The sequence below is a fragment of the Mastigoproctus giganteus genome, chromosome 6 (assembly GCF_048544385.1).
Source record: "Mastigoproctus giganteus isolate SK-2022 chromosome 6, ASM4854438v1, whole genome shotgun sequence".
NCBI lineage: Eukaryota > Metazoa > Arthropoda > Arachnida > Uropygi > Thelyphonidae > Mastigoproctus > Mastigoproctus giganteus.
Genome location: NC_143580.1, coordinates 181,540,161 through 181,554,023, shown reverse-complemented (window position 1 = coordinate 181,554,023; position 13,863 = coordinate 181,540,161). Strand labels below are relative to the sequence as shown.

The window sequence follows — 13,863 nt, the reverse complement described above, 5'->3', positions numbered from 1 at the left end:
ACAGTTACTTTTAAATCCTGAATTAAAATCACAAATCAATTAAAATATGTATAACAATGCAAAGAGGAAGGCTGCCTACCTTGGTCATATTATAAGAGGCCCTCAGTATGACCTGCAGAGACTAATCCTGCAAGGGAAGATTAAAGGCAAACGAGTAAAAGGAAGACAAAGAAAAAAGTGTCTTGATAACATCAAAGAATGGACGGGGGGGTCTTACAACAAGTTGGCCTCCAACGTGCAAGAGTCAGAGTTGGCCTCCAACGTTCAAATTGAACACGGAACCTGAAGATTTATAACGAAAGTAATAAATCCAATATAATAAATGAAAAATGTTATTGCATATAACAGCATTTTGGTGCATATTTTTGTATACTGTATTGCATATTTTGCCAATTTTTGTATATTGTATTGCATATTTTGCCAATTTTTGTATATTGTATTGCATATTTTGCCAATTTTTAATGCATGTCATCTGATGTCTGATTATCACATTGAACAATCTGATCAACACAAATACTTTACGAAAATGGGAATGAGATCTAAACAGCCTTGTTTCATGTTGGCATTACAGTTACTCTTTTGGAAAACCAAGTTCCTCTCCCCAATGCCTTTAATTTCTGCATGGCTGAGAAACATCACATACTGAATTTCTGCTCTGTGCCATTAACTATTTTCTGTACATATTTTTTTATTTAAATTTTTTTTTTGTTATGTTTTATGCGAAAGCAATTAAGGATGTGAGGGATTTTTCATGAATTATCATGAAAAACAATGGGTATAGTGCCAAAAATCATCACCACTTTTTACAAAATTTAAATTGCAGATAATAGTGAAGGGATGATAGTACTGATATTGACTGTGATATTGGATGGCGTGAGGAAAAATTAAAGTGATGCTAATTTGTTGTCTCCATCACAATCAGAAGCAACAAATTAGTATCACTTTAATGTTACTTGGTTCCTGCCCGAGTTTCAGCTAAAGAGAGTCCCTGTAACTCTGAACTCTTTTTTTCTAAAATGAAAGAACCTCTTGAGTTCTCCACTGTGTATTACATGCCATAGAATTTCCTGTAAGTATTGATAAAAGATGCCCCTGCAGATGGAATTTCCCAGTTAACATGGTACGATTATGGTAATTATAGTCATAATATGATTATAGTGAAAGATTATAATGGAGACAACAAATTTGCAACACTTTAATTTTTCCTCATGCCAACCAATATCAGTCAATACACAGTACTATCATCCCTTCACTATTATCTGCAATTCAAATTTTGTCAAAAGTGGTAATGATTTTTGGATACTACACCCATTGTTTTTCATGATAATGCATGATCCAGTGGGCACATTGTCAGGAAACTTATCAGATAGTGGACCTGAGAAACATCAGAACATCTATGCCCCCCACCCCTACAGGAGTACCAGAAGAGACTTTGAATCTCAATTCTCAGCATTTGGAAAACACTATCTTATATACCACAGCTATCAATAAATACTACTCTGCAGATAGAATATTCCAATTATCACAGCTGTAGGAAAAGTCTGAAAAAAAAAAAAGACTTGTTTTCAAAAATAAATGACTGAATCTCAATTCTCAGCATTTGGAAAACACTATTTTATATACCAGAGATATCAATAAATACTACTCTGCAGATAAAATTTTCCAATTATCACAACTGTAGGAAAAGGCTGAAAAACTAAGCAGTGATTATGCTAAGGAATGCAATCAACATATATGTGATAATCAAATGCACTTTTTGTTTGCCACTACTTTTTTCTTCAACCCTCATATATCTGCATATACACATTACTATAACATTTTAAGAACATACACTTCCTGTTTCATAAGAAGGATCAACTTGACCAAGAGCACACTGGGTGCAATTCACTATTATGACTCCATGTCGACTAGCTCTCTTCAGTTCATCAAGCAAATCTCGACGCTGAGTTGGTCCATTACCTGCACCATAAGTCTGCAAAATAACTCCTTCAATTGGTGGACTTAAAAATGCACGAACCTAGAGAGGCAAAAGATCATTTGGATATGAGTACTTTAATTATAAATATATTTTAAAATCTTTCTTAGTTCAATATTTTTTTCATAAGATAAAAATGATTCTTCTACTTCATTCAGTGTTATGTGGCTTAAAAAAACATGCTATCATCAAAGAATATAACATACAAGGTGCTCATAATGAGGTATTATATTCATTTAGAGGTCCTAGATGATTTTTAAACATTTGCTTCTTAATGAATATAAAGCAAATAATATATTTCTTGCAATTTAATAATGAATTAATTTTCTTTACTTATGTAAATTTTTCTTTTAATTATGCAATATATACATGGTGAAAAATTATTTAATTTTGTAAGTAAATTTAGTCAACTTAAAAGTTAGAAAAGCTAAGAAAATAAACATACCACTTCCACTGTAATGCTTGGAAAGAGTCTGAGAAGGCCAACATTTCTGTTCAGAATATTATGAACTCGAAACTTTTCTATGTTTGATGGTCGATATATATTTCTCCAATCCACTGGAGGAAAATCATTAAATATAATATATAGCTATCTTTTGCTAAATTGGAAATATGAAAATAATGATTTTTTATTTTGAAATCTTAAAGAATTATGAAACAAATGAAAATCAAGTTATAAACTCCAGTAGCAATCAGTATTATCTCTAATACCTTTATCTATAATAAATTACCAGTGATATATTCTGAAATTCTACATTATTCAAACTCAGAATAATGTAGAATTTTAGAACTCTAGTATCTGTTGCAATTATTTTAGTGTACAATACAATCTTGAGTTTGAATAATGTGGAACCTCAGAATACATACGAAGTAATCCACTATACTTAAGCCGATTATAACTGAGGTTTACAAATATAACTGTTCCCATGTAATATTGTAATACCATATCTGACAACATTTGGAAATCAAATCCAAAAATACTTTAAACACTGATCCATAAACCAACTGGAATGCATTGGAATGGAATTATAGAACATTATTCAACATTAATAATAATAATAAGTAATTAATGCAAATCAAAAAATACAACAGGAAAATTATTCATATCATCATGAAATGTAATAAACAATATTTTACTTTATTTATATTTTCTAAAAGTAATTTATTTTATTATTCCTATGGGTTTTAATGATGACAATCCTCTGAAAAGGTATTTTTTTTGCATGCCTTTACTGACAAAAGACCCTTTATACTGAGATGATGACGTTGTTATTTGGTGTTTAGGAGCATGAGCGACTAAGGCCATATTGCTCCGGGGATATGCGGTGGTCATTCCCTGACCTTTCCACATCCTCCACATTTAGTGGTCACGGGCTCGAATCCCAGTCTAATCAAGAAGTGTGTGCTACACACTGCTGCTCCTGCCCACCTGGCGCCTCCATAGCCAGGTGGGCAGGAGCAGGAGAATTAATCTTGGAAGCTCCAATTTTTTTTCATATGACATGTGGTAGAGAATAAAAATGCATGGGATACATAAATTAACAGGTGACACGGAAGCCTATGATAAATATAAGTTGATCTGTAACCAAGTCACAAAGGAGGTTAGGCAGCAAAGGCAGATTATGAGAAATCTTTGGCAAAGGATTGCAAAGAAAAACAGCAAAGAGTTCTTTACTTATGTAACTCTAGAAGAAAGGGGATGAATCAGATTGGTCCACTTGATATCGATGGTTCAACTGTTGATGATTATGCGCAGTTAGTTAACAAACATGAGTATTTTGCATCTACATTCACATATGAGTTATCAGGGAGGGGAATGCTAACAGTGTATTAAACTCTGGCAGTATGCTAGATGATTTTGTAATAACTGAGAACAAAGTGGAGGAGAAATTGTTGAAGATAAACATAAGGAAGACATCTGGGGTGGATGGGATGTATCCAGTTATATTAAAGGAGGCAGCAAAGGAAGCAAGCAAACTGTTAGCCAATAATGCCATAATTATGAGAGCTTCCTTGGATTCAAGGATGTATTCGGACTGGAGATGTGCAAATATGACCACGATTCACAAAGGAGGATCAAAGGGCAACACAAGTAATTATAGACCTGTTAGTTTAACTTCCATTCCAGGGAACTTAATGGAGGCACTGGTGAAAGAAGCACTGCAGGATTATTATTATTATTAGCTGAATAGTGCAAGGAAGCATGAGGCCTATGCTGCACCAGCCAAAAAAAAATTTCCAAGTTACCCTGAGAGAGAGAGAGAGAGAGAGAGAGAGAGAGAGAGAGAGAGAGAGAGAGAGAGAGAGAGAGAAAGTAGAAAGGAATCACCAAGAAAGAGAAGAATGATGATATCCAGCTCAGGAGAGATCCAGAAGAATGATGATATCCAGCTCAATCCCATACTCACCAGATGTGAGCCTCTGGGGTTCTCTAGACAAGACATCTATTATAGCTCAGACACAGCATGGATTTGTTAAGGGGAAGTTTTGTCAGACCAATTTGATTGGCTACTATGATGTGGTCACAAAGGAACTGGATGCAAAGAATAATTTTGATATCATATATTTGGATCTTATAAAGGCTTTTTATACTGTTGCACATGGAAGACTGCTGCACAAATTGGAGCAGTGTGGTGTTGGAGGCAAATTGCTGCTATAGATAAAGGGATGGTTGAGTGGGAGAAGGCAGAGAGTGGTAATCAATGGACACTGCTCTTCATGGACTAATGTTATTAGTGGAGTTCCCCAGGGTTCAGTGTTGGGTCCTTTGTTGTTTTCTGTATTTATTAATGATACTGATGATAGTATATGTGGCTTAATGTCTAAGTTTACAGATGATACGAAGGTTGGCAGGGTTGTTAATGACAGTACGCTACTGCAACAGGATCTAGAAAAGTTGAGCAGATGGGCTGAGAGGTGGCAACTGAAGTTTAACCCTGACAAATGTAAAGTCCTGCATATGGGAAGCAGTAACCCCAGAGTAACTTATCAAGTGTGTGGTACTACACTGACCGTGGTAGAGAATGAAAAGGACCTGGGGGTAATTGTGCAGTCAGATGAGGAGTTTTGTCAACAATGTATAGGAATTTTGCTAGCAGAGACCAGGAGGTAATCATCTCTTTATATAAGGCAATGGTTAGGCCACACCTTGAGTATTGTGTACAGGTCTGGAGGCCTCATTTTAGGAAGGATGTAGAGTTGCTAGAACGAGTACAAAGAACGGCAACAAGATTAGTGAGAGGAACAAGGGGATGCTCCTAACAAGAGAGGCTTAAGTTCTGAAAGTTGCAGCATCTGGAGACTAGACACCTGCGAGGTGATCTGATTGATGTGTATAAGACCTTGAATGGTTTGAGGGCTCAATGCTGATGGGATACTTCCACTTGCACAGATTAAGAACCTGAGAGGGCATAAATTTAAATTAAGGAAAGACAGTTGTAGGATAGATGTGCAGAAGTTTTCCTTTAGCCAGTGGGTGGTTGACTGCTCGTATAAACTTCCATCTGTCGTTACAGAAGTTAATAGCTTAAATAGATTCATGGCAAAACTAGAGAAACATTTAGAGCGAGTGGATGTGTGAAATGAGAAGATATATATTATTTTATTGTTATTATTATTATTTTTTTTTTGGCTGATGCTGTATAAGCTTGCTTTCTTACATCATGTGCCTTTACTAATGCTAATGCTAAAGAAATGTACCATCTGTATGCTACTAGTTAGGCAACGAAACATATTTTTACCACTGCTTGACATAAAATTTTAGATCTGATGAAAATTTTGTAAATGCTATGGATGGGAATGGAGATGGCTTTAAATGTTTAAAACTAAAATTTCTATGTATTAGTGATGCCAAAATCAGAGGTGAAAATCATTGGTATAAAGAACAGAGAGTTACTGAAAAAGGTGAACATTTTGAAAGTGTTAAATGCTTTGTAACCTGGGAGCTTAAAAATACACTTCCTCCACTTCTATTTAGACTTTTTCCAAATAACTTCAACACATTGATAAACACAGTGAACATTTTCATCAAGATATTGCTACCATGCAGAAAAATCAAAAAAGCTGAAGGGCAGTATTTTGGCAGGTTCTTGCTTGACATTAATCAGAGAGGCTCCTGATCATTAAATAATGAAAAAAACAAATGAAAAAAATATTATTGTTGTAATAATTGCAAAAATTTCATTAAAAATTTCTATAATCTGTGGGTGTTAGGCAATATATAACTGAATTTAGATTCAACACATCAAAATCAACAATATGTATCATATTTCAGGAGAAAAAAAAATTAAAAGTTTAAAATTTGTTGTCCAGTGTAATTAGAACAAAAACAAAACAGGAAAAGAAAAATACCTTGTATACCAATTCCAATTTTAGCAAGAGGTGATAAGTTTGGTGTATTAAAAGCATCCATGCTAGATGTACTCATCTTGCTTGTCCTATTGCCTCTGAATAATTTATTATAGAAAAGAATAGTTACCTGAAAGTGATAAATTCTAAGATGAAATTTGTTATTTTCAATACAAAAACATTAATGAAAGATTGAAGAAACATTTGAATGTAAATACATGAATGATAAAAATCAAGAACTACTTTTAGTATTCAACTTAATATTGTTTTTCTGAGAAATTCAAGATACAGTCATTAGTTACAAGTTATTTTCCACTGAAAGTTAATAAAATATTTCCAAGTGGATGAGTGAAATGAGAATATATATATATATATATATATATATATAAATATATAAATTTTTTTTTTTTTAATTTTTAAATGAGATTAAATTAATACAGTATGCTCTTTATTTGAATACTACATTCAAATCCCTTAATTAATGATCATATTTGGGTCCATGAAAATGATCATAAACAAAACTTATCATTAATAAAGTATACAAAATGCATGTTAAAGGCTTAATCCATTCCAAGACCATCAGAAGATGAATTTTTTCAAAGAAAACCATACTTTATAATATAGTTCTGTACAATATTTGAATATTTCATATTATTAAATAAATCTTTAAGCTAACATTTTTAAATACAAATGAAATTAATACAGTAAGCTTACAAAAAACATTATCTTTATCTAAAAAGATCCTTTCATAATGAACTATTTAGATAATAGTATAACTTTAATGCTTTTTGTATTTTTAAAAAATTTTTTGTTTCATTTGGACAAAATTGATTTCCTGCTTTTCTTTTCTTTAACACTCACTTTTGGAGCCATGACTTGATTTAATTTAATAAAATTGCAAATTTAAAATAAAACTGAAAGAGATATGTTTGTACATTCACAAGAAAATTATGAAAATCACAGAGATGTTTGCACTGAAAAGACAGAAAATCACAAAGAGAGATGGACTCCAAATGCTGATAAATACAACCGCATGACTTCAGAGTGTGGTCATTGACTGAAGGCTGAAAACGAATGCTTGGACTTGAGTGTTCTGAATGGCCAAAAATGATGACCGCATGCTTGAAAGTGTTTTTATTTGCCAAAAATAATGTCTGAATGTTATTGTACCAATATTGTTAATTGAAATTCTCATTGTTAATCAAGAGACCACTGTAACTTATAAACAATAAAACAAATACATAAATACATGAACATTTTTGAGTCTCATTGTTCAAATAATGTAACCTGTTAAAATTTTTATGTTATAATAATGATCATATTCATACACATAATCATCATCACAATTATTAGTATGATGATTTTGCAGTCTGAAAATAGCAATGAAAGAATTATCTAGGAAATTTTTGATATGCCATAAATAAGACATCTAACACACCCAGTATGCCCCTTTTCAACTAGCACACAAAACTGTTGATACACCAAAAAACTCACATAACAACAAAAAAAAAAAAAAAAAAAACATAAAATCAAAAAAACAATCTTATGGTACACAGTTGTAAAACTAGTTCTATATTCTCCAATAAACTGCAGCAGAAAATGTGAAAGATTTTTAATTTTGCTACTTCTTTTTGTTTTAGGAGCATTAGCAACTAAGGTCATTCCCCTGACTTTTCCACATCCTCCGTATTTGGCGGTCATGGGCTTGAACTCCTGTCTAATCAAGAAGCATGTGCACTGCAAGTGATTCTTGCACTGCTTCTAATGGAAAATTCTTGCACTGCCTCTCACCTCTACCCAAAATTACTGTTAATCTATTAGTCTGTGTAGCTCCAGGCTAGCAATTTTCTAACCCATCTAACACTGCCTTGATAACAACAGCAAATATTCTTCTATCCCTTCTATTTAATTGTACCACATCCTTGTAAAAACAGTCCCTCCTGCTAACAAGCACATGTAAGATACATATCTTACATGTTTTTTTTTTTCATTAATTGTCTGACAAAATTTGAACAATTTTTGTTATGATTAAATTCTGGAAGTAAAACTAACTTTGGGTGTAGAGAGTGATCATGTTGAAGGGCACTTAGCGGGGCTTGTTTGATGTAGGGTGCATTAGTCTTTGTAAGAGTGGCTACAGACAGAAAGGGGTAAACAATGGATGACAAACTGCAGAGGGGGCAGTTCGGTCTACAAGCAGTCTCCAATTGTAGTGTCAGTTGGAGACTGTTTTGTTTACGATAAATAGAGCAGGAGCTGAGGAAATTGAATGAAGGGACACTTTGGCCCCATAAGAAAGATTAGAACTCCAAAGAAGAAAGGTCCAGAATTCTAGGGCAGGCCAAGATTTGATATTATAGCGCAGCATAAAGAGACAGACCCCAGAGTGCACTCTTATAAATTTCAAGGGTGGTCACGTCAAAAAAGCGTAACAGAAGGGGTAAGTGTATAAGGATTGTCAGACGAAATGATTCAGAAGCTTCTAAGCATCCAAATGTCCTCACTATGAGTAAAGGAGCCCGACCAACCAGAATGGTGCCGAGACAACGAAAAGAGAATTGGACAAATTAGAAGGAGGATGATGGAAGCAAAATTGATGGTGACTGGTCAGGAAAGGAGGGAGAGGGAAAAATAAAGAGGAGACACGTGGAGAGAATGTGAGTGAAGAGAGAATTTTTGGAATGTGGTTGGAAGATAGTCTCGGTCAAGTAGTTTTTTGGTAAAGGAGTGTGGGAAGTGAAATGTATTTAGTGGGAAACTGCGGAAAGTCTGCGAAGGAAAAAGAATGCATAAAGAAATAGAGTGAAGCAACAAGGAGCTTGAAAGATCTTCCACAAGCATGGAAAAGTAAAAGAAGATGGAGAAATCCAAGCCAGTGCTACGTAGAAGCCCACAACAAAGGTGGCAGATTGAAGGAATCCAGGAGGAAGGAACCCTATTGAGGAAAGGAGGAAAGAGAAACATGTAAAAAGGTAAAAGTAAGTCCTATGAAATTTGTTTGTTAGTCTTAAAAGTAATATGCAGGATTGATAGATAGATTTGTGTAAAGTAGTATAGACAAGGAACAGCCATAGTGAGAAGGAATGAAAGAGAGTGTGTTACCTTTCTGTGACAAAGAAGCAGGTGTAGAGCCATAAGTTTAAAAGGTACTGTTAATCCTAAAGAAGTGTTTTAGTGAAGAAATCACTGTTAACAATTTATAGGTATCTGTGGACCAAAGAAGGTCTTGTATTGAAGTTAATATACAAAGATATATGGAAAAAGAGTGATTATAATGTAAATTTGTGTGTACATATAGTTATGTTTAGTATATATAACATTTATATAAAAAAGGATGGAATTATATGAGAGAGTTAAAATTTTATAGATTAGGAGGAAGAAGCAGGTGATTATATGTTTATGGTTAATTAAGCAATTGTAATATTCATGAGATGTATGTTGTGTAATAAAACTTGTTATTTTTATAATATAAAAAAATGTCTGATCATTAAGTAAGATTACACGGAATCTTCCGATTAAGGATACATTGCACGGAATCTTCCGATTAAGGATACATTGCACGGAATCTTCCGATTAAGGATACATTGCAATCACACAGTTTGTAGACCTTGGAGGGGAGTGAGAATCCCTGTTGTGGATTTTAAACTTACAGTAACAGCACACTGAGGTTCCAAGATAAGCTGGGGGTATTAGGTAGATATACATATACAAAGAAGTAAATAAAGAATTAAAATAAGAGAAAGACCCGGTTCCCACACACAAACCATGTTGAGAAAAATTCTACTCCATTCTATTCCAATTTATTATATTTTTACTGCTTCTCAGAAAAAACCCGAAATTTCTATGAAACAGAAAGTCTTCACTATGAAAGAAAGCACTATATATAATAACTGACTGGTTCATATTAATACCACAGGAGTGAGTTACATGCTTATTTTTCCTTGTATCCATTCAATGAAATTATACACAAAATGCATATACCTGAGGTACACCACTTCTGAAGTGTCATTTAAAGTAGAGATAATGACCATTTTTGTTATAGACCAATGGCATGATTTCAGTGTTAGCTGTCCACATACACAGATCAAAAATTGTCCAGTGAATTCACAAAGCCACATTGGCATTGTTTCTAAATGCTGATTGTCAGAAAACCACTTTATACAAAGAAAACTCACACATCCAGCCACCCCAAATGCACACAGACAAAAACTGATGAATAACATATACAAATCCCAGGGCTCACATCTGGTGAGTATAGGCTTGGCAAACCTAGGGTCCTGAACTGGATATCATCATTCTTCTCTTTCTTGATGATTCCTTTCTACTACTTCTCTCTCTCTCAAGGTAACTCAGGAATTTTTTTTTTAGCTGGTGCAGCATAAGCGTCAGGCCTCCTTGCACCATATGGCTAATAATAATAATAAAAAAATGTGTTATTAGGGATGTCCATAACAGATGACTCATAATTATAAGTCATCCCTCTATTCCTCTGTTTTGCCTGCAATTCAGTAAGTGATGCTTATTTCATAGTCACTATGGTGATCAATTATTGCATTTTTTTGTGCCATGTTGTAAAATTCATGTACCCAGATTTAGAATCAACATGAGAATTAACTTAAATTTGTCTGCTTTAATGTTAATAAAACTTTCTTCGCCAACTTAATTAATATATGATAGCATATGTCAGCAGTACATTATCATGAAAAACTACAGATCTTGGCATTTTAGTGAATTAGGTATTTCTCATAAAAAGCTGGCCACTTATGATTATACAATGCTACTTATCAAAAAAGTTAATACTATGCAATTGGCATGACTGTATAGGTACTTCAATTTGCCTGATGCCCTTCTCTCCAAATAAAAGAAACTTTTCATACAAACTTGTGAATATCTGAAAACATAAGTAGATATCAGTATTAAGAGCAAATTTATAAACTCTGAATTACCTCAGGAATGCAGTAATTTCCTGCTATGATAAGTGAATTCAAGAAGTTTTCCCTTCCATCACTTCGAGGCTCAAATAATGGTATCTGAAAACATTTAATTTATATGGTAAATAAAAGTATTAATATTGTTGTTTCCATTTTTTTTTCAAAAATAAAATAAAATTATAAATTTTAAAAAATATCAGGCAAGCAAAATAAAATTGTATACTCATTTAGGAAACACATGCAAATATTTTTACGACATATACAAGTATATATCTAGAACAAAAAAATATTAAACAAACCTGAAATATGTATTACATTTCTATCATTAATTTTTATTTTGCATGATACATATTAGTATGTTGTACTATAATCCAGTTTAAAATAGATGTAAGCAACTTAACAGTGAACGTGGATGCCAGACTGGTAGTGAATCACCCTGTATATACAGGGTGATTCACTACCAGTGCGACAAACTTGCAGAAGGTGTAGGGGGCAACAAAGACGAATCGGAATCACATAGCATTGCAGGGTCCGAAATGCCTTCGTCATGTGGTAGAGGACGTAGAACGGGAGGTCACGTGAACAGCGATCCCGCTGGAAGTCAGCATTTGCGAACCAGTTCCCGAGGCAGTAGGATGGACGAGTATTCAAACATTGAACTGGCCAACATGCACCTGCAGACTGTAACAGGCGCGTCGCTCTGCGCTTGTACTCGGAACATTTCCAGCACAGGCATGCTCCTCATCATACGATTTTCGCACGTGTGTACAGAAGGTTATGTGAGACTGGTTGTTTCATGAGAGGTACCATGAATCGAGAGCAAACAATGAGGATGCCAGACAATCAGGAGAATGTCCTACATCTTGCAGAAGGCAATCCGAGTACGAGTACTCGAGCGATAGGCTAACGATTGGGTATTTCCCAATCCACTGTATGGAGGATACTGTCAACAAACAAATGAGTTCATACCATCTGCAACGCGTCCAATCATTGGAGCCTGCGGATTATCCACTCCGGAGGACTTTTGCTACTTGGTTTCTTCAACAGAAATGGTTCGCAAATGCTGACTTCCATCGGGATCGCTGTTCACGCGACCTCCCATTCAACGTCCTCTACTGCATGACGAAAGCATTTCGGATCCTGCAATGCTATGTGATTCCGATTCGTCTTTGTGTCCCCTACACCTCCTGCAAGTTTGTCGCACTGGTAGTGAATCACCCTGTATATATTATTTTGAACTTAATATGTACATCATTTTGTACATATTAAGTTCAAAATTATGAATAGAAACGAACATAAATTTATGAACAATGATTTATTTACGTTTTGTAAATAAATATGATATGACAGCTAACATTCCTTCATAATAAATATACATAGAACAGACACAAACAAAAGTTATAAATGAAAACTAATGAATAGAAGAATTGACAAATCTGAGACTTCAAATAGAAATAAAAACAACTAAATTAACCACATTTAATTTAACAAATTTCAAAATAATTCATAAATTAATGTTATATGAATAATACTAATTAAACCACATGAATTGTTATCAAGTGAATTTTATCATGTACAAAGAAATAAGTTATATTACATTTGGTTATTTCTGAAGACAGCATTCAACATGGAATGTAATGTTCATTTTTGATAAATTTATTCAATAAATTTCAAAATAATTCATAAATTAATGTTATATGAATAATACTAATTAAACCACATGAATTGTTATCAAGTGAATTTTATCATGTACAAAGAAATAAGTTATATTACATTTGGTTATTTATGAAGACTGCATTCAACATGGAATGTAATGTTCATTTTTGATAAATTTATTCAATAAATTTCAATAATTCTGAAGTTCCATCTTCTATAGTTATATTGTGTGAGAGGTATTTTATTTTATTTATTTTTTTTTAACTCTTTGTATTCAATTTTGTTTTGAATATAAACATTTTCATAAAATATTCTTTTATTATTCTCTGGGGTTACTGCTACCCAGTGCTTTTTTTGTAAAAAAGCAGGTGCCAGTACTCATTCTTTGCTATCAGAAAAAATTTAAAATTAAAAGGACATGAAAAGTACAGTACTCTAAAAAATATTTCCTGGTGTTGTTACTTAGTAGTAATGTTTTTGGAATCAGAATAACAAATTAAGTTTATCAACACAGTTTACTAAGCATAAATTTATTATTCAAGTATATAAAAAATAAGTAATAAGTAAAAAAATAAGTAAAATAATTTCATAATAAAGTTCTTATAAAATATTCCAAATTTTTATTGAGTTCTCATCCAACACACTATGCCAACTTCTTACTGTTTGTGTCTGTTGCTGAACGACATTTCTGAAGCAGCCACGAATTGACATATTTGCTGGATCGAAGTGTGTCACTGGTGGATCTACAATTTTTTAAGAAATATTAGTGAAAAAATTGTTTTTGTCATCAATGAAGCTCTGGTTGGGCTGACGATCAGATTCATTTGTGAAAATCCTAATTCACATTCATTCAATGAAATTGGTATCGTATTCAAAGCTTTCATAGCTCTTCAATTTTTCCAAAAGCCGTCTTTTCGATTAGATATCCCCGAAACGGATGAATTGTAACCCTTT

The 13,863-nt window shown here is 33.4% G+C and overlaps 1 protein-coding gene across 1 annotated transcript in view; it reads right to left on the bottom strand.

Moving 5' to 3' along the window:
• The window catches only part of LOC150084791 (uncharacterized), a 129,429-nt gene that overhangs the window by 92,486 nt on the left and 23,080 nt on the right, over positions 1-13,863 (bottom strand). Inside the window, exons 5-8 of the mRNA XM_090376355.1 lie at positions 11,269-11,352; positions 6,326-6,452; positions 2,421-2,533; positions 1,832-2,017 (exon numbers count right to left, since the gene is read on the bottom strand). Of these exons, the coding sequence (XP_090232481.1) occupies positions 1,832-2,017; positions 2,421-2,533; positions 6,326-6,452; positions 11,269-11,352 (510 nt within the window). The remainder of the gene's footprint in view (positions 1-1,831; positions 2,018-2,420; positions 2,534-6,325; positions 6,453-11,268; positions 11,353-13,863) is intronic.